At 54.0% G+C, this 21242-nt stretch overlaps 1 protein-coding gene across 2 annotated transcripts; it reads right to left on the bottom strand.

The window, feature by feature from the left end:
- Positions 1 to 369: 369 nt before the first annotated feature.
- Positions 370 to 18030, bottom strand: COMP (cartilage oligomeric matrix protein). Of its 2 annotated transcripts, XM_032711634.1 has the most exons (20): positions 17788 to 18030; positions 16217 to 16285; positions 15723 to 15808; positions 12579 to 12630; positions 10265 to 10437; positions 8932 to 9069; positions 7939 to 8016; positions 7241 to 7405; positions 5707 to 5811; positions 5463 to 5570; positions 4642 to 4801; positions 3828 to 3946; positions 3430 to 3482; positions 2870 to 3063; positions 2432 to 2610; positions 2230 to 2278; positions 1810 to 2006; positions 1518 to 1690; positions 1092 to 1231; positions 370 to 932 (listed from the first exon to the last, which is right to left on the bottom strand). In XM_032711634.1, the coding sequence occupies exons 1-20, from the start codon at positions 17942 to 17944 to the stop codon at positions 886 to 888; spliced, it is 2442 nt and encodes an 813-aa protein (XP_032567525.1). In that variant the 5' UTR covers positions 17945 to 18030; the 3' UTR covers positions 370 to 885. The 2 variants fall into 2 exon arrangements, with proteins under 2 accessions (XP_032567525.1, XP_032567526.1); XM_032711635.1 differs by lacking the exon at positions 16217 to 16285 and having other exon boundaries at positions 17788 to 18029.
- Between the last annotated feature and the right edge of the window lie 3212 nt (positions 18031 to 21242).

The raw sequence follows: 21242 nt of genomic DNA, 5'->3' as shown, positions 1-21242 counted from the left end.
CTGAAGTGCTGCTGGGGGGAGTTGGTTACCTGGCAGGGACAGGGATTTAAGGGATTTAAGGCTCCTCAGGTTTCCAGCTCTGGAAACCCTTTGGCTGCTCCTCCCAGCTCCCACGACGCGGATGGGAGCAGTTTTTCCAGCTCCTCGGCTGCCTGTGGGAGTCCTGGCAGGTTCCAGGAGGCAAACCAAGCCTAAAGCTTTCATTTCTTGCTCTGAGGAGACCCAGGGAGGGCGGGTCAAGGAGAGGGAGGTGCCAAGAAAATTCCCAGTCTGGGCTCTCCCAGTCCCACCAATTCCAGCCTTTGGGGGTCTCTCTTACACATCTGTGAGGGAAAACCTCCAGAGGAGGCACAAGAACACACACCTGACCAAGGAGGAATCTAGTTATTTATTATCCAACATCCCAGAACAAAGATACTCTCCTTAAAGTGCCTTTTTTTTTGTTTGTTTTCTAATTATTTTTAACGAGCAACTTTGTGCCGAGGCTGCTCCCCCGTGTCCTCCTCACGCTGGCACTGGCTTTGCTTTGCAGCAGGTCTTGAAAAGGAGAACAAACATTCATTCACACTTGGAGTGGGGAAAAACATTCCTGGGGATCATCCACGCTAAACTCACTCCAACAATCCCGGCTGCTGCAGGGGGGGCTTCCAGCAGATCTTTTCCCAGTGGGATCTGCAGCAGCTCAGGCTTCTGGGCCACACTCACTGTCTCCCCTCTGCCCTTCCCAGAGGGTTCTTGTAGCATGAAAAGGGAGTTGCTGTCGAGGGAGAGGTGCTGGAGGTGCTGTGAGGGCGCAGCAGGACGTGCCGACGGTTCTTCCTACGGAATTCCAGAGCGGGAGCGGGGTCCGGGGAAGCAGGATGGGCTGGCTCCGTCGAGGGGCTGTTAGTCCTGCTGGACTCGGAAGGTCTCGTAGTCCTCGGGGATGGTGTCTGGGGAGAGGAAAGCAGGCAGGGATGAGGGGCAGGAAGAGCAGTGGAAAGCAGGAGCAGCTGCTGGGGGATGTCCCAGCCCGGGGGTGGCCCCGGGATGAAGGAACAACCTGGGAAGCAAAACAGCCCAAGTGTCCCTGCTCGGGTTTGGGAACCCACCGTTGCAGCGGTAGCGCAGGTTGGACCAGATGATGTTCTCCTGGGAGAAGCAGAAGACCCCGAGGCGTCCCCCTCGCATGGTGGTGTCCAGGACGACTCCGGTGTCTGCCACGACCTCGGGGCCCTCGTAGAAACGAGCCCTGGGGGACAACGGGGCTGTGAACATGACACCTCCCCGGGCAACGGGGCTGCCCCACCCCTGAGAGCGTCCAAGGCCAGGATGGAGCACCCCGGGATAGCGGGAGGTGTCCCTGCCCATGTCCCTGGATGAGCTTTACGGTCCCTTCCGACCCCACCCGTCCTGGGATTCCACGAGGCTCATTTTCCCTGTGGAATTTACTCTCAGGTGGATGCTGTCCCTCCTCTCCCCTTTTGTGTCCAGCCCCCCCCTGAGCTGAGCAGGGGGAGTTCTCTGCAGCCCCTCACCTGATGTACCCGACCTGGGGCCGGTGCTGCAGGAACCAGCGATAGGACGTCTTGTCCTTCCAGCCGGAATTCCGAGGGTCCTTCCAGAGCAGCTTCACCTGGTCAGTGGTGTCTCCCGTGTGCCAGAGGGAATTCCGGAGATACTCACCCGGGCCCGTTTTGGACTTCACTGCCTGGGGTGGGGAAGAGGCTGCTCAGTGTGTGGGTGAAGGTCTGGAGCTGCCACAGCCGCTTCTCCCGAAAAGGGCACAAAAATCCCCCCCGTGGAATTTTTTTTCCGTGGTTTCTTTACCTTCAGCTGAATTCCAGGTTCTGCTACTGCTCGGAAGGGGTTTGCCTGCCAGTAGGTCTGTTCCATCTGCTTCCACATGACCACGTAGAAGCTGGAGCTGTCCTGGTACCCAAATATGAACCCGGCGTAGTCGTCGTCCGTGGCCGTGTTGACATGGAAGGTGCCCTCAAAGTCCACCCCGTTGAACGCCGTGTAACCTGGTGGGAGAACAACCCCTCTGTGTGCCAAGACAGAAGGCTGATCCTTTTTTTTTTAATGGATTCAGGACAGGGGATGGATTTTGCCCAGTGAAATCTGAGGGTTTCTTTACTACGCAAAGTGTTTTGTAGGAGGTGGAGGGAGTCGTTAAGTCGCGGCTGAAATACTCGTCAGGGCTGCACCGAGGGGTGATTTTCCAACAGGACAAAGGGAATTCCTCACCTACAGCCAGGCCAGGATCGCTGTTCATGGTCTGGACAATCTCCATGCCCTGAGGAAGAGGAAGGTTGACTCATTAGTGCTGTTCCAAACATACCAACCTCCCTCAGCGCTCCAGGATCCGGGAACGGTCGAACGGCGCCACGAAACCTGCAGAGCCTTCCAAGGAAAACTGCATCCCACCCGTGCCGGGACACTCTCCTACCTGGTTGAGGACGATCCAGTTGGGGTCAATCTGTGCATCCCCCTCGGGGTCCAACACCACGGTCTGGAAAGCCCTGAAGTCCGTCAGCGTCACCTCGGCGTTCTCGGGGCACACGTCTATCCTGTCGATCACCATGTCCCTGTCGAAGTCGTCCTCGCACAGGTTCCCCACGCCGTCCCCTGGGGGCATGAGAGGAGGAGTGATGAGCTCTCCACGGGTTCTCCTGCCCCTCACACCTGGATTTGCTCCATTTAGAGTTCCAGGCGCTGCAGGGGGAGGTTTGGAGTGCTGGGACACTCCAGCAGAGAAACCCCTCAACCCACAGACACCTCTGGAGGAGAACCTTTCCCAGGCGTGACCCTGATGGCAGGGCTGTGGGGTCTGAACCTGTCCCAGGTCTGAATCCCTGTGGATCTCCAGGAGGATCCATCCCCTTACCATCCGAGTCCTCCTGGCCGGGGTTGGGGACCAGCCTGCAGTTGTCGGGGCCTGGGGGTTTCACATCTGGGATCCCATCATCATCATCATCGTCATCGCACTCGTCCCCCACCCCGTCGTTGTCCGTGTCCACCTGGGAGCTGTTGGGCACTGTGGGGCAGTTATCCCGGGAATCCTGGTGCCCGTCCCCGTCGCTGGCAGGGAGACAAGGGCAGGGAAAAAGGTTACCCACTGCCAGGTGCTTTGGAACAAGCAGGGAAAACCTTCCCAGGGGCTGGGATCCTCGGCAGGAGCAGCAGGACTGGGCGGTTTCAGCTTTAAGGAGCCTCGGGGTGTTGGTTACACCCAAAACAGATGGGAAATAATTCCCGCTGGGAAACCCAGGGAGGGGTCCATCCTTCCACTGGCTGCTTTTTTGGGGGGGTCTGAAGAAGGTTCCAATTCTCTTAACCTCTTAATCTTTTTTACTGGGTAAGGCCAAGCCAGGCTGTCCCTCTTTCTCCCTTTTTCCCCCCCAGGATTCCAGGCAGACAGGGGGGATTTTTGCAGCGAGGCCTCACCTGTCCTGGTTGGTGTCACAGACATCTCCCACCAGGTCGTGGTCAGTGTCTTTCTGCCAAAATAAAGGAAGGACAATTTAGATTTCCCACAGATCAAGAGGAGGAACAGGCAAGAGAGAGAACAGAGGGAGAGCTGCCCAGGGGGGAAGGTTTCTGCGGGATTTACAAGCTGCTGTGGCCGAACACGGATGAACAGGGAAGGAAGGGAGAGCCCAGAGTGCAAAACTTCCTCTCTGAGCTGATGTTTGCTCCCAAGGGAACGTCCTTTTGTGCTGCAGGGTGGCAGCCAAAACGTGCCAGGGTGAGTCCCCAGGAGGGAACACCCTGGCAGGTGACACTGGCACAGGTTTGAGGGAGGAGAATGAACCTGGAAGGCAAAACCCGGGAAGGTTCCGTACCTGGTCTGGGTTGCTGAGGGTTGGGCAGCTGTCACAGGCATCTCCCACACCGTCCCCATCCCTGTCCCTTTGGTCAGGGTTAGGGACTCTCCTGCAGTTGTCCACTGTGTTTCTGATCCCTGGGAAACGGGGCAGAGCGGATCCATCAAAAAATCCGGGACAGGTGAACTCGTGTGATAAAGCAACAAATTCAGTGTTTGTGAACATTCTGCTCTAAGGGACGTCCCTTAGGGTCTCCCTTAGGAGATCAGCAGGTCCTGAACCACCCCCCAGACTGTCCCACAGTGGAGGTCTGAGCACCACCCTGGGAGAGACGTTTAAACCCTGCGAGGGCTGAACTGGGAGGACACTGGTGTGGCCCAGAGCTGAGCTGGAATCCCAGCAGGAATTAGTTCTGAGGCCTCTGAAGGCCTGGGAGGACCCGTGTGAAGGGCCCAGCAGAGATGCTGTGAATTGAGATAACACACCCGGAATTCCAGGCAGTGGCAGGACTGGAGGAAAAATTATTTCCAAAGGGGAGAACACTGGACTTTAATATCATTAATTTCAAACACTGGGCCTGGGGAAAGCCACCCACCCTGGAGTCCTCAGGGCTTTTCTCATCCCTCTGTGGGGATGATAAAGGACTTATCTGCAGGGATTTATCCTTCTCTCCCGCCAGGGAGGGTTTCCCTGGAACGCAGGAGGAGAAAACACCCGAAAACCCCTCTGGGAAAAGACGCCTCTTCCAGGCGGGGAAAGTCTTTTCAAGCCCTGATAATAAATAAATAAATAAATAAAAAAACCTCCCAGGAGGGTCTCCTGCCCCTCTCACCGTCCCCGTCCATGTCGTCGTCGCACTCGTCGCCCTTCCCGTCGCCGTCGATGTCCTTCTGGTCGTTGTTCTTCACCTGCCGACAGTTGTCACAGGCGTCCCCAAAGTTGTCCTTGTCGGCGTTGCGCTGGTCCGTGTTCCGTGTGTACACACAGTTGTCCTGCAGGGACACGGGGGGGGCACGGGGGGGGACACGGGGGCTGAGGTTTGGGACCAGCCGTCGCTCCCTGCCGCCCTCGGTCCCGGTCACTGCCTGCTCAGGGAATGCCGGGATGACCTGATGGCAGCGGGAGACACACCCCCTAATTCCCAGGGGAGCAGGGTTTGGGAAGGCCCTGCAGTGCTCTGGGGTGTTCTCTGCTCTCCGCAGGTTTTTAGAGCCTTCAGAAGCACAGAATGGCCTGAGCTGGAAGGGACCACCAAGGATCATCCAGTCCAGCTCCTGGCCCTGCCCAGGACACCCCAACAATCCCCCCCTGTCCCTCAGAGGATCATCCAAACCCTCCTGGAGCTCTGGCAGCCTTGGGGCCGTGCCCACTGCCCTGGAGAGCAGTGGAGAGCCCTGGAGAGCCTGGGCAGTGCCCCAGCACCCTCTGGGGGAAGAACCTTTCCCTGAGATCCATCCCAACCCTGACACAGCTCCAGGCCATTCCCTGGGTCCTGTCCCTGCTCCCCACGCAGCAGAGAACACCCGAATTTAAAAGCAAAAGGTCACGCCGTGACCTGGGCGTTCTCCAAATTCACATTAAAGGTGCTGCTGCTGCCTTGCAGGACCTCTGGGTGCCTTCAGGTGGGGCAGAGCCTGACACCAGAGCCCCGACCTCGCCGTTTGGAATCCCGTCTCCGTCGGCATCGTCGTCGCAGGCGTCTCCGATCCCGTCCCTGTCCGCGTCCTCCTGCCCGGAGTTGGGGACGGTCACGCAGTTGTCCTGGAAGGAGAGCACAAAACGCCGGGAATGCCACTCACCCCGACTCCCCGAGGCCTCCCCGGCACTTTTTTTCCCGGGTGGGAATCGCCCGGAATTCCCTGATTTCCTGAGCGATCCGGGCGGGGGCCGCCCTCACCTTGCGGCATTTCTTGTCGGAGCAGCGCTGCTTCTCGTCGGGGACGCCGTCGATGTCCGTGTCCTTCCCGCACACGTAGCCGTTCCCTGCCCACCCCACGAGGCACTGGAAGGCAGCACAGACACCCCGTGAGGCCCGGGAGGGGGGGGGGGGGGTCCCCTGATGGCCACGTCCCTCCAAAATCGAGGGGGTTTTCCGTGAGAACCGGCACCGAACACCGCAAATCCGGGCGCAAAACGCCCCGCGGGGAAAACACCGCCTGGGAGGGGCGCTTCTGGTGCAAAGAGCCTTTCGAACAGCTCGGATCCAAACCCTCTGCTTGCTCCCGAGGCTGTAAAGGCAGAGGCAGCAGCAGGACTCGGCTCCGAGGTTGCCGAGCGGGGCTTGTCCCTGCTCAGCTCTGGGGGATGTTCCCCGACGTTCCCCAGATTTGTGGGGCTTCAGGAAAACCAAACCCCGGAACGAGCAGGGCTGGATCTGGAGGTGCCAGGAGCTCCCCAGGGAGCTCAGGTGCCAGGGAAGGGCCGGGATGTTTTGGGAAGGCGGGTTCTCCAGGAGAGGGCAGTGGCAGACCCCGCAGAGCGAGGGGAGGGAAAGGGGAGAGGGGGCAGCCCCCGATGGCAGGGAGGGCTGGGAACAAACCCCAGCCTCGGGGAGGTTGGGATCAGATCCCAGCTGCAGGAGGGTTGGACCAGACCCCAACTGGAGGGGGTGTGAGCAGACTCCAACCTCAGGAGGGTGGGACCAGCCCCCCATTGCTGGATGAGACCCCAGTCATGAGGGCGTTGGAGCAGACCCCAAACTTGGGGAGAGGTGGATCTGCCCCCAAATTCAGGGGGGTCAGACCAGATCCCAACCTCAGGAGGGCCAGACCCCAACCTCAGGAGGCCCAGACCAGACCCCAGTTGGGACCAGACCCCAACCTCAGGAGGGCCAGACCAGACCCCAATCCCAGGGGAGTTGGGACGAGACCCCAATCCCAGGGGAGTTGGGACCAGACCCCAGTCTCAGGGAGGGATGAACCAGACCCCAATTGCAGTGGGGCTGGGCCAGACCCCAATCATGGCAGGGTTGGGCCTGACCCCAGACTCGGGGAGGGCTGGACCAGAGCCCAGCCTTGGGAAGGATGGTGTCAGACCTCAAACCTGGGGGGTCAGACAGACCCCAAACTTGGGGGGTCAGACAGACCCCAAACTCAGGGGGCCAGCCAGACCCCAAACTTGGGGGTCAGACAGACCCCAAACTTGGGGGTCAGACAGACCCCAAACTCGGGGGTCAGACAGACCCCAAACCTGGGGGGTCAGACAGACCCCAAACCTGGGGGGTCACACAGATCCCTAACTTGGGGGTCAGCCAGACCCCAAACTCAGGGGGTCAGACAGACCCCAAACCTGGGGGTCAGACAGACCCCAAACCTGGGGGTCAGACAGATCCCAAACTCAGGGGGTCAGCCAGACCCCAAACTCAGAGGGTCAGCCAGACCCCAAACTTGGGGGGGTCAGCCAGACCCCAAACTCTGGAGGTCAGCCCTCACCTGGCAGGACAGGGAGCCGTCCCTCTCCACGATGCACTCGGCCTTCTCGTGGCAGGGGCTGATCTCCCCGTTGGGGCAGCGTCGCCCCATCTGGCTCTGGCTCCGGCAGCCGCTCACCTGATCCCCCACAAAGCCCGGCTTGCAGGCCCCGCACTTGTAGGATCCCTGTGGGAAAAGCAAACGAGGAATTGACTCCCACAGCCCTCCCTCGGCCCCGGGGAACTGAGGCCCCAAGGCCTGGGAAGGGAGATCCACGGGGGAGATCCGGTGATGTCATGGAATTGTGGAATCCCGGACTGGTTTGGGTGGGAAGGGACCTTTAAAGCTCATCTCCCACTATCCCAGGTGTCTCCAACCTGGCCTTGGACACTTCCAGGGATCCAGGAGGGGCAGCCACAGCTTCTCTGGGAAATCCACTCCAGCCCCTCCCCACCCTCACAGGGAGGAATTCCTTCCCAATATCCATCTATCCCATCTATCCCTGCCCTCTGGCAGTGGGAAGTCATTCCCTGCGTCCTGTCCCTCCATCCCTTGTCCCAAGTCCCTCTCCAGCTCTCCTGGAGCCTCTTTAGGCCCTGGAAGGGGCTCTGAGGTTCTCCCTGGAGCCTTCCCTTCCCTGGACTGGAGAATCCCAGCTCTCCCAGCTCTCCCAGCCTGGCTCCAGCCCTGGGAGCAGCTCCGTGTCCCTGAGCACTCACCCGGGTGTTGATGCAGATGGAATTTGGGACACAGTTGGTGGCAGCCCCCGTCTCACACTCGTTGATGTCGGTGCAAACCTGCCCAGGAAGAACCAAACACCCACTAAATTCACTCCTGAGCAGCCCCCATGGCACATCCCAGGATTTGGGGCACGACCAGGAGCAGAAGCAAAGCCCCGGCACACCTTACTAGCCCAGGGCTAGCAAGTTTTCCTCCTGACCAGCTCGAGGCAGATCCCAGCAGCGCTCCTGACCCCGGGCAAGCTCCTTCCCCCCTCTCCAGAGGGGGAAAAAAATCACTTTGCTGCCAGAATATCCTCCCTGTGGAGGGACAGCAGGGGATCCACGGAGCAGGAATGGCTCCCAACCCACGAGCACCCCCGAGGGGGACAATGTGCTCCTGTGCTCCACCCCAAGCCCAGGCTGCCGGGTTTTTGACTCTGATCCATCAGGAGCTGTCAGGGAAGCCAAGGGGGGGGGTGGGTGGCAGCAGCTGCATGAGCTCTTCTGTGTCCCAGCAGGAAGGGACACACGAGGAAAGCCTGGCTGTCACAGCCACAGAATGTTCTGTCCAGCCTCAGGGAAGGCCTTGGAGGGCAGGTGGCTTTGGGGCTGAGGTGTCAGGACATCCTGGGCACGTCTCTCCTCTCCCTGCATCCGTCTTCCCACCAATGTGTGGGATCACGGAATCACACACCGGGTTGGGTTGGAGGGCACCTTAAAGCCCTTAAAGACCCCTCCCACTAGCCCAGGCTGCTCAGAGCTCCATCCAACCTGGCCTTGATGCCATGACATCCAACTTCCAGGGATGGGGCAGCCACAGCTCCTCTGGGAAATCCATCCCAGGCCCCCTCCCCACCCTGCCGGGGACGAATCCGTTCGCACGGGAGCATCATCATCCCGCGTTCCCCTCCCGTTCCTCATGGATGGCAGCGCCAGAGGGGAGAGACTGACCGACTTCCCAGGGGGCACAGGAGGGTTCCTGGGCCTTACCTGCTTGTTGGCCCTGGCATAGGCCAGTCCCACCCCCTGGAGCAGCTGCCCGGTGAAGCCGGGCGGGCAGGGGTCGCAGCGGAAGCCGGGGTTGGTGTTAATGCACTGGACTTTCGGGAAGCAGGGGTTTGCGTTGCACTGAAACAAGAGAGAGGGTGGGCAGGGCTGGGAGGCGGCTCCAAAAGCTGGGGCAGGTCCAGCTCCTGTGGGTTTTTTTAGCTCTAAAGAGCGAGGCAGGAACGCACGGAAGCTCCGCTGGAAAACGGCGGCTTTTCCCCACCTCGGTCGTTCCCCCCCCCAAAAAAATTGGTGCAGGCGAAGTCAAACAAAGCAACTGTCGGGACTGATCCTCCTCAGGTGGCATCAGTCACCCAGGCAGGGGCTGTCCTGGCTTCACACTTCCCTTCCTGGAATCCTCTGAGCCCAGAGAACTGGACAATTCCTTACACCGTGGAATTCCAGCTCCCGGAGGGACCTCAAGGCTTTTCCTCATAAACCACGAGACAAACCTGTAACACTCCAAGGCAGTTGTTTGTTTACCACTCTGGGAAGGAACTGCCTTTCCAAAATTGCTGTGAATGCTTCATTTTCTCCCACACTTCATTGTTTTCCCCGGATTCTTCCTCTCTGCACTGGCAGATGGGTCCCATGAACACAGTGGTTCCCATATTTTGGGCTACCAGATTATCATCAATCCCAGAAATCTCTCATCGGCCCTTCAGCGGGTTTTTAAATGGAAATGCAACAGAGATGAGATGGCTCTGCCTGGTGGAATAATCAAGGAGCTTAGGAACATGGTTTGGGAACCACAGGAGTCCTATGGACACATGGAATTAATGAGCAGAGCTTCCCATACACACAGAGCCTAAACTTGATGGAATGCCACAATTCCTAAAAAAAAAACCCCAAAACCCCACACAGTATCTGCCCAGCAAGGTTTGATTTAAGGGCAGAAATAAAGCAATCCAAGCAGTGTGGTGAGATTTGCTGCTTCCAGGACTGCTTGGGAAGGATTTGATTCCATTCCACACATAATAAATCTTATCTCCAACAACTCATCAGCTCGGAGGATTTTGGAGGCTGGAGGAGGCTGCTCTGGCCTTCCCAAACTCACCTTCCCGTGTGGCACAAACCAAAGGATTTATCTTGGTGGAGAGAGAAATTCCAAGCTGGCCTGGCTATAACACCCCCCCCCCCCGGACAGAACCCTGAATTTCCGCTGGAATTCCAGCTCCTGGAGGAGCTGAGAGGCTTCTCCTTCAAACCACGAGGCAAACCTGTGACACCCCGAGGAAAACCGAGGCAGTTCTGTGCCTCCCAGCCCGTTTTTTACCTCGTTGATGTCGGTGCAGTGGGTCCCGTTCCCGGAATATCCAGGGGGACAGGGCCCGCAGCGGAAGCCGGAGCCGGTCTCGGTGCAGGGCACTCCCGGGAAACAGGGATTTGGGAGGCACCTGTTGAACTGTGTGACGGTGATGACGGGACCTGTCACCTCCGGGCGCATCCCTGGGGACGAGAGGGATGTTAAGGGGGACGAGAGGGATGTTAAGGATGGAGCCAGAGGCCTCCCTGGGGGGTCTCCGGAGTATCCCAGCGCTCCACACGCACGGAACATCCAACATCCCTCCCCGCCCTTCCCGAGGGATGAGCGGCTGCAGCTCCTCCTTTGGGATCAAAATCACAGAATCGTGGTTTAAACTGGAAGGGACCTTAAAGATTTCTGACTCAGAGGAGACAAAAAGCAAATAAGAAGCCACAGGAGTCGCAGAATCACGGAATGGGTGGGGTTGGAAGGACGGCAAAGCTCATCCCATCCCTCTCCCTGCCCTGGGCAGGGACACGTTCCAGGCTGCTCCCACCTGGACCAGGTTGCTCCAAGCCCCTTCCAGCCTGGCCTTGGACACTTCCAAAGCCTGAGCTCCCAGCCCAGAGCCGAGGCCACGGGGCCAAGGACACTTTTTGCTCCTGTTTTCTCCAGCTTGAAAGCTCAACATAAAAAAAAAACCAAAACAAAACACAACAAAACAAAACAAAAAAACCCAAAAAACTGAAATAAAACAACAAACAAACACTCTGCCAGCAGCAAAATCTTCACTAAAAAATAGAAAAGATCTTCCCTGCTCACACTTCTCTTTGTGAGAAATAAGAGAGAAGCCCCCAAGTGATGCTGTTCAGGGCTCAAACCCTGCAGGAGGGAGCACAGGAGGACACCCAGAAAGCAGAACAACAAGCGAGGGAGGCAGAAATCGAGTAACAGAGAGAAAGTTCAGGACAGTTTTATGAGCAAATTATTATTCAAGCGATTGCAGGGGATGAATGTGTTTCTGTCCTGCGGGTCCCAGAAGCTTTGGTTAATCTCTTTTCCAGCAGAAGCACAATCCCTCCAAGTGCAGGAGTGGCTCTTGCTCCACCCTCTGAGCGTGCTGACAAATAACAGAGCAGCTCTAGGAGCCTCCTGCGAGCCAGAGACACCGGGGTGAGCTCCAGCCGAGGGAAAACACGGTTACTGGGGAGCAGAGGGCACGATTTATAGGGGGAAATTTATGATCCTGTTTGCCGAATTCCCTGTAAACCACCTCCCTGCCTGGATGGTGGCAGCACTGGGACGGGAGGAATAGCCCGGCAGAGCCTCTTGGGGGGGATGTTCTCTTCCACTTGGAGCTCAGGATCCATCCCAGGGGATGCCCAGGGCATTCCCAGGAGCACAAACCCACCCCCAGAGCTCCTGGCAGGGGCAAAGAGGGAAAGGCTGGAAGGGGGGGAATGGGGGAGAGCAGCCCTGGGAGAAGGATTTGGGGGATGAGGGGCTGGACACGACCTGGCAACGTGTGCTCAGAGCCCAGAAACCCCCAAATCCCGGGATCATCCCCAGCAGGGGCAGCAGGGGAGGGGGGGTTCTGCCCCTCTGCCCCCTCGGGTGAGACCCCACTGGGGTAATTCCATCCAGCTCTGGGGTTTCCAGCACAGGAGGGATGTGGAGAAGTCCAGAGGAGGAACAAAGATGATCAAAGGGCTGGAGCAGCTCTGCTGGGAGGAAAGGCTGGAGAATTGGGATCGTTCAGCCTGGAGGAGAGAAGCTTTGGGGTGACCTGACTGGGGCCTTCCAGGACCTGAAGGAGCTACAAGGAACATGGAGAGGGACTTTGGACAAGGGCCTGGAGGGACAGGACACAGGGAATGGCTTCAAACTGCCAGAGGGCAGGGAGAGATGGGATATTGGGAAGAAATTCCTGGCTGTGAGGGAGGGGCTGGGATGGAATTCCCAGAGAAGCTGTGGCTGCCCCATCCCTGGAAGTGCCCAAGGCCAGGTTGGAGCACCCTGGGATAGTGGAAGGTGTCCCTGCCCAGGGCAGGGGGTTGAAACAAGATGATCCTTAAGGTCCCTCCAGCCCAAACCATTCCATGATCCTGTGCATTCTCGGGGGTTTGGAGCTTTTTGAAGCTTCTCCTGCAAAGGGGTCCCGGGAAGTTCAGGGAGCACCAGTCCCTGCATGCATCCAAAAGCATCCCAAATATTCAGTTCTCCCTGTGACACCTCGGGATAACTGTGACTCTGGGAGCTGGTCCCAGCTGGCATTTTGCTGCCTGTTTGGACACGAAGGGCACGGAGGGTTTGGAGGAGCACAGGGCTCAGCTCAGGAACTCACCGCAGGCGTCGCACTCCATGACCGTGTTCTTCAGGAATGTGATCTCCTTGATCTAGAGAAGGGAACGAGAGCCACCACTCAGCCAAAGGTGTGCCAGGCACACCAAGAGCCCCAGTGCCAGCAAACAGTGGGGGGGCTGAGCCTGCCCAGGACTCCCAAAGACAGTAACTCCCACCCCAAAGGCTGCTGCTGCTCCCTCTGGGAGCTGGGCTGGGTTGTGGCCCTGTTAAATCCCTCCCTGAGCAGGGTTTCCACTCTGGATAACAAAACTGTCCTGCCACAGGGGCAGGAGACACTTGGCTGGAGCAAACAGAGACAAATGTCCTGGAGAAAGGGAAATAAATCCGTGTTTTCTGCCCCAGAGGATGCTGAGCCAGAATTCCAGAGGGGAAAGGCAGGGGGAGGTTCCATGAGCAACCCCTGGCACTGCCTGGGCCGTTCTTTGGCCCTCGTGCCATGAGGATGCTTGGAATCTCCTCCTGGAATTCCCTCCAGATCTCCTCTGGGCTCCAACATGTGGAGCTGTGCCAGGGGGTTGGGATGGATCTCAGGGAAAGGTTCTTCCTCCCCCAGAGGGTGGTGGGCACTGCCCAGGCTCCCCAGGGCAGTGGGCACGGCCCCAAGGCTGCCAGAGCTCCAGGAGGGTTTGGATGATCCTCTGAGGGATTGTTGGGGTGTCCTGATGATCCCTGGGGGTCCCTTCCCGCTCAGGATATTCCAGGATTCCACAGAAATCCCGCTGCATTGTTGCTGTGGATGTTTCTGTGTTCTCAGGGGACAAATTAAGCCCCAACTCCTTAAATAAAGAGGGGCAGGGGTTGGAGAAGAACGAAGGAAAACCCTGGGGAACATGTCCAGAACTCTTGGACAACGCTCTGAGGGACAGGGGGGGATTGTTGGGAATGTCTGTGCAGGGCCAGGGGTTGGACTGGATGATCCTTGGGGGTCCCTCCCAGCTCAGGATATTCCAGGATTCCATGATCCTTCAGCACAGGGACAGGCTCAGTCAGTCTCCAGCTGACATTCCATGGCTCTCCAGCACCTCAGACAGCAATCCCAGCAGGATCCTTCCCAGAAAAACCCTTCCTGCCTGCCCCCAGCTGGTGCTCAGGACACCTCCTCGCCCCCGGGAACGTGGTGTTGTCACAAAAGCTTCTCCCTGCAGCTCCCAGGTTTAGGAGGAGTTTTCATTTCCAGCCTCCCAACGTGTCCTGAGGTCACGGAATAAAGGATGCAGGGATGGATCCCACCCGGATCTCCCCTTGGAGCAGGGAATTCAGGGCACTGCTGAGGGACACCGGGGGTTCCTCTGTGCCAGGGATCCTCCAGCATTTGGCTCAGAGGATTTTAGGATCTAATCCCAAGATTTCCTCCAGACTCCCTCTGATCCAGAGGAATCAATTTGATTCTGGAGAGTCAACCTGACCTTTCATCCCATGCTGCTGGACCAAGGAAAAGCAAAGTTTTAGCAAATCTTTGCCCAGATTAAGGAATTCTGACCCTCCACCTTGGTTTTTTTTCCAGCTGGAAATGCGAGTTTGCCTCCTGAGGGTGAGCTTTGTGAGGGTGTTGTTGAGAGGAAGGACGGGGATTAAAAATGAAATAAAATAAAATAAAATAAAACAAAATAAAATAAAATAAAATAAAATAAAGTAAAATAAAGTAAAATAAAGTAAAATAAAGTAAAATAAAGTAAAATAAAGTAAAATAAAGTAAAATAAAAATAAAATAAAATAAAATAAAATAAAATATAATAAAGTAAAATAAAGTAAAATAAAGTAAAATAAAAATAAAATGAAATAAAATATAATAAAATGAAATAAAATAAAGTAAAGTAAAAATAAAGTAAAATAAAATAAAATAAGATAAAGTAAAATAAAAATAAAATAATAAAATAAAATGTAATAAAATGAAATGAAATGAAAAAATAAAATAAAATATAATAAAATGAAATGAAATAAAATAAAATAAAGTAAAAAATAAAATAAAATAAAATAAAATGAAATAAAAAAATAAAAAAATAAAATAAAGTGAAATAAAAAATAAAATAAAATAAAATAAAATAAAATGGTGGCAAGAGGAAAAGAACAAACAGAAGAGCTGCTCAGGGAGAAGCAGCTGGAAGGGAACATTGGAAATCATTGCTGGAGGTGCCAGGAGCTGTGTCTGACCTGATTCCCAGCGAACAGTGGGTATTTATGCAGCAGCCTGGAATGTGAGAGGAGCTCAGGGCAGCAGATGTTTTTGTGGATTAGAGTTTGTGCTGCCATTCCAGCTCCCTGGCACGGGAATCCCTCAGCTCCCACCGGGAAGAACCCAGGCAGAATGGAACCTTTTTCTGTGCTGGGAAGAGCTGAGCAGGCAAACCACCATCTCCTGGTTGGGATGGGAAGAGATCCAAGCACCCAAAAAGCTCCAACCTCCCGGGATTAAAACAACAGGAGGGAAGAGGGAACAAGTTTAGACCCCACAGGACTTCCCTTAACAGGACCCTGGTGGGTGGCTCAAAGGGCTCCTCCACCTTCCAAGTTTGGACTCTCCCCTGATTCCCTGAGCCCACAAAACCAAGGGAAAAGTGACCTGTTTTTCCAGCCTGTCCCTGCTGGAAGGTCCCCTGCCCGTGTTTGCTGGGTCCCAGCAGACAGAGCCCTTGGAATTCACAGGAACCTCCTGCTTTTCCCAAATTAAGTTTTCCCACCTAAGTTTTCCCACCTAAAAGTTTTCCCACCTAAGTTTTCCCACCTAAGTTTTCCCACCTAAGTTTTCCCACCTAAGTTTTCCCACCTAAGTTTTCCCACCTAAGTTTTCCCACCTAAGTTTTCCCACCTAAGTTTTCCCACCTAAGTTTTCCCACCTAAGTTTTCCCACCTAAAAGTTTTCCCACCTAAGTTTTCCCACCTAAGTTTTCCCACCTTAAGTTTTTTTCCAACTTAAGCTCTTCAAGGTTTTTTTTTTCCCCAACTTGGAGTTTTTCCAAACTTTGCCTCAGGAATTCCAGACCTGCTGGGACCCCACCTGAGCCGTGGTTTAGCAGCACAATAACCTGCTCCTCATTCCACCCCAGGAGCAGCTCCCCAGCTCCAGAGCAGATTCCAAGATCTCTTTCCTGCAGAACATCAGGAATCAGGTCCCTTTCTCACCCACCTGCTGCTTCAACAGCTCCCGAACCTCCAGCAGCACACGGTTGGTTTCTCTCATCTCTTCCAGCATTTCTGGCCCGACTTCACCTCCTAAAAAACCCAGAGTGTTGGGAAAAAGCACACAAAGCTGTACCAACCACCTGATGTCAACAGCTCAGCATCCAAGATGCAGATTCCACCCCGGCCTCTGCCGGTTCCTGGAAGGAGTTTTGCTGGAATCAGGAGAGACTGGACCGGACTGAGGGGTGGAATTTGCTTTGCTAACGTGACAATCAGCAGTGCTGGGAGGGAGGGAGGGAGGGAAGGGCCCTGGGAGCTGTTGCCCTGGCACAGGCCCTGCAGTTCACACTTGGGAAGGATTTGCTGCCAAAGGAAGCAAATGAAGGACTCGGTGCCGCGGGAGCTGCCGGGAAGGGCCGAGCCCGTGGCTGGGTCTCTGCCAGATGTGCTTCCATTCCCCCCTGGAATGGGAAAGGGGCACATCAGCTGCTGCCTCACCTGCTGCCGAGGCACTGAGGGGTTTCTTGTTGAAGGCGGGTTCTTTCCTTTCAAAGTGCCTCATGGGATCTTTGGGATACAAAGGGACACACACGTGCTCATCATCCACGGAAACATCGGAACACGGGGCACACAGCACCTCACAGGGGCACCCGGGGCAGCTGGGCAGGAATTTCCCTCCCCTCTCCCAGATTCCAGGTCTACTGAGTCCTGTTTAAAGCCCGGGCTGGGCTCAGGGACGAGCGGATGGACGGAGCTCATCGTTTCCAGACCGAGGCGGTTTCTGAGAAAACTCTCATAATTGGATGTAAAGTTCCATTCAGGTTCATCTCCTGAAATCCCCCTGGCCAATTCCTGGCTGTCCATGGGGATGCACAACCTCATTCCTCCAGTGTTTTTTTTTCCAGCATTTCTCTAATTTTTGCTTGGTCCATCAACCCTCGGACATAAATCGCACCTCGCCTACAGAAATAGGAATATCTCCCACAGACAGGGGGGGAAATCAGCTGGAATTTGGGATCTGCAATCCCTGAGCACGGGGAGTTTTCCAGCTCCAAGGGCAGCTGGAAGCCCAGGCCACTGGTTTAGTAAAACTGCCTCATTCTCCCGTGACAAACCTGAAAACCTCGTGGGTCTTCCCTGCAGGGAACCAAAAGGACTTGGTGAGTATTTGCAGCCTCTCCAGCACTTTTTGGTTTGGAAACTGGCTTTGGAAGCCCCACAGACGTGCCATTCTTAGACAGAAAGGCTGAATTAAAGGCATGTTTCTTAATTTACTGAAAGCAAGGAGTTTGCACAGGATTTGTAACTTCAAACAGAGGTTTTGGCTCAGCTCTGCCTGAAAGGCTTCGGGGCAGCTTCTGTTATTCCTGGGGAGGATTTTCCATCCCTGGTGGCAAGAGGGAATTTGAAATCAAAGTTTGAGGGGGGGTTTAAAATGCAAATTCACCGTAATGACTCAACCACTCCAAAGGAAATCTCTGCCCTTTGCAGACTTTTCCATTGCTGGCAATCCTTCTCATCCTGCCCCCCACACACCTGGATCTCTGTGGCTCTGATGGATCCCACAGATCCTCTCTGAGCTGAGAACTCCCCCCCTCCAAAAAAAAAAACCCTCCTGGAGGACTGGAACTTCTACATTCCTAGAATTCAGGGCTTCCCTGAGCCCCATGTGCACAGGAAAAGAGAATATCCACGGATCCTGTGACGGGACATTCTGTACAATCTGGTGGTTTGTTTTTTTTTTAACTTCAATCACATAAAAAAATGCAGATTAATGCAAAGTGTCCCTTCCAGGTCACGACAAAACCCCACAAAATTTCCAGGATAAATATTTCTCTTTAAAAAAAAAAAATAAAATAAAAAAATTCCAGTGCTCAGGAGGGGAAACTGGGGGGAAAATGTGAGCCTGGGAATTCACAGGGTTAATCCTCGAGTTTCCTACAAAACCCCCAAACTCCCAAACATTCCCGGAGCATTCCCTTCCTCCTCGCTCCCTCCTGCAACACACAGAGGGAGGGTGTTGCTCCAGAGGAGCCTGGAAAGTGCAGAAAATAGAATGAAACACTCACCTATCCTTCTCTGCTGACAGGAGGAGAAAGGACAGGAGAGGCAGAGGAGGAAAACAACGGCCAGGGCTGGAATCATCTTGGGATCTCGGGGCAGGGTGGGCGGAGGAGCTGCTCCTGCAGCGAGTTCTGGACCTGCAGGTTTGCCTCTGCTCCCCATTAGTGCCTGTGGTTTGCTATTTATGAAGCTGCATTCCTTCCTCTGAAGTTCCCACTCGGATGCTGGACGTCATTCCTGGCTGCTCCTCCACGGAGGACGTTACAAAAGTAAACAAGATGAGAAACTCATCAGCAGTTTAATTTTTTTTTTTAACAATTTTTTTTTTTTTAAGACCAAAATAGGTCAGAAAATTCCAGAATTAAAAGGGTTCTTTTTTTTTTTTTTGGTTTTTTTCTTCCTCCTTCCCAGACGTGGGACAGACGGGATGATTCCCAGCCGGATCCCTCACGGATTTTTTTCCTCCCCAAACCGCTCACAGGAGACATCTGGGCTCGCCCAGGATTTCAGAAAAGGCTCTTTTGAACTCCCCAAAGGCACTTTCTGCTGCTCACAACTGAGGGAGAGCTCTTGAATGATCTTCCAGCTCCAAAGGGGAGCTCCCACATCCTATTTCGGAGGGATTGGGCAGATCCTCGGAGGCTGATTTTTATTCCCTGCCCGAAGGAAGGATGAAGTGCAGAGGTGATGGAAGGGAAGGAAAGGAGGCTTTGCTGCTCTCTGTCTCTGCAGCAGAGTCCCCATCCAGCGTTTTCCATCACCCTCCATCTGGCATTTTCCACCAGGAGACACAGAGGGGGGTGAGAAATCCACCCAGAGCAGCCAAAGAAAAGCTGCCCCAGGAAAATCTCCCTCAGGGAAGGGGCAGGTTAAAGTGTTACCTGCAAGAAAAGGTCGATCTGGAGAGCAGAGAAATTCTTGGGTTGTGAAACCCATCGTGTGTTGATCCCACAACCCCCCTGGGACAGGACAGGAAAGCCCCAGGAAAGAGTAGCTCAGTCTTTGAGGTGTTGGAATATCAGAAATCTTGGATATGGACACAAAGATTTGGGGTTTTTTCCCCTCGTTTTTGACCTCAGAGCTCCCCTGCCCGGGAAAACCTTCCCATCCCTGAGGGAACAGGGGGCAGTGAGCACTAAATATCCTCAGGTTTATCCCACAGGGATGGTGCAGCACATGGATTCATCCCGAAAATAAAGCCATTTACACCCTGGTTCCCTCCTGCCACACCCAGCAAGGGAAATCAGCCCAGAGGGTTTGATACTTTTGGGGAGCCCCAGGGGTTCAGCTGGAGCCCAGAGCAGACATTCCCAGGTTTTAACATCACTCTGGACAAATCAAACCCATCCAGCTGACTCTTAAAGATAAGAGATACTGTTTTTCCCACTGATGCCCTGGGAAATCTTCTTTATAATTCATATTTCCCGGTGACAAACAGGGAGTGTAGGACAAATGCCCTGTCACACGTCCCCCAGGGAGCAAATTCTTCACCCTGAGCTGGGATAAATCACGTCCATCCAGCTTGTCTTGGAAGCTGCTGCTGTCAAGAGGAGCCAGAGGCATCCAGGCTTTCCAGACTCTCATCCCTGGAGCCTCCAAGGAAGCCCATCAGTCCCTGCCCTGGCAGTGGAGAGCTGTGAGGGAAAGCACATCACTTCACCAGCAGCCTGATAAGGTTGTTAATAAAGGAAAAAAAAAACAAAAAAATCAAAAAAATGTGGTTTTGGGGGGTTTTTTTTGGCTTTTCAACTGGGGAGAAGTTGTAAAACTCTGGGAAGAAAGAGCTGTGGCTCCCAGGGAATGGAGGCTGGAAAAGGGGCACCCCTGAGGTCACCTCAGAAACAACCCAGGTCAGGGTGTTGTGTGGGAAAAAAAATGTGTGTCCACGTGGAGGGATGGGAGTGAAAAATCCTCTCCCTGAAAAAAAAAAAGGGATGCAGGGAAAAGAGGAACCGTGGGATCATGGAATGGGTTGGGCTGGAAGGGACCTCAAAGCCCTGACACCTTCCAGATTCCTCCCCCCCCCAAAGCCATGAATTGTTCAGTGCAAGGAAAATAAAACAAAGGGTGAGCAAGAAATGGTGTTTTCTGCCAGCCCAGCGAAGTACCAGGACACAAACCCCATAAAAACCTAATTAAAAAAAAAACCTTAAAATCAAACACCCAATTAAAAAAAGCTGCCTGGAAGCCCAGCCTTCAGCCAGCCAGGTAAATTCTGTGGTTTTAGGTTTTCAGGGGCCCAAACCCTGCTGGTTTTGTGTTCAAGAAGAGCTCTCTAAGACCATCAGGAGTCATCCTGCTGCCCCTGCCCAAAGCTCAGCACTTTCCTGAACACTTTCAGCTGCCCAGAATCTCATTTTATAACACTGGTGATCACCTGATAGGGACAATTCACTGTATTTTCTAATATGTCTATTATTTAACTTATATTAACTCATTGAAACCATATTATTGAGAAGTCAGATAATTTTCTTTCGGGGTTATTTTTGGCCCATGGGCTGAAGGAACTCAAATAATTGACATCAAAAGGAATTAAGTCTTGACATTAAAAGGAATTAAGTCTTGACATTAAAAGGAGTTAAGGCATTTTCTTTACCTTCTGGAAACCCAGAGACATTTTTTTTTTTCAGGCTGCAGCAGCTCCTGGGATGGATTTGTTCACTGACAGCAGCAAAACAACTGTCTGAAATTCAGATGTAGCTGGTTCCTCCTTGGACTGAGCAAGACACGGTGGCTCCACAGGGTGAGCTCATTCCCACCTTTATTTTCCCTGGCTTCGTTTTCTACCTTCCTAAATGCAGATGGGAGGGCTGGAAATCCCTTAAGTCACTCTCTTTAACACAGCAGAAGGTGTCTGCTCAGGGCTTGGTTGTTCCTGTGCCTGTTTGAAAAGGACAAATTCGGGATCTGATGCACCTGAGCTCGTTACCGTCTGATGGTCAGCACAATTATTGAAGGTTTAATGATTTAAAAAAAAAAACAAAATGAGGAGCAAATAGTGTTTATTTGGGCTTGGGTGGGAAGGTGGTTTTGCCCCTGGGCAGTGCCAGGCTCGTTTCCACCTTTTCCCCTGCCTGGAGCTGACATCACAAACGAAAGCAGGGCACAAACAAACAAGGAGAAGAAAAGGTCTCGCTGGTTTTTAAAAGTCGAAATATTTTCCATCTCTCTGCTTGTGTTTTTTTTTAACTGGCCTCTGCCAAGCGAAGGACAAAAGTCAGAAAGAAGGAAAAAAGTTATTTTTCAGCCTTGGAAGGTCAAGTTCTAAAAATAAGGGGAAAAACATCTCCACGTTCACATCACATGGGACATGAGGGGTTTTCGCGAGGGTTCTTGTACGTCTGTGGCTGTGGGAAATCAAAGGATGCAAAAGACACAAGGAAAGATTCCCAAAAGGCATCTCCTTTGCCTTTTCCAGGGAAATGGCTCTTCACAAAGGCTGCTCTTCCCTGTTCCCATC

This window comes from Chiroxiphia lanceolata, chromosome 27, assembly GCF_009829145.1.
Source record: "Chiroxiphia lanceolata isolate bChiLan1 chromosome 27, bChiLan1.pri, whole genome shotgun sequence".
Classification (NCBI taxonomy): domain Eukaryota; kingdom Metazoa; phylum Chordata; class Aves; order Passeriformes; family Pipridae; genus Chiroxiphia; species Chiroxiphia lanceolata.
This window is presented reverse-complemented; position numbering and strand designations above follow the sequence as displayed.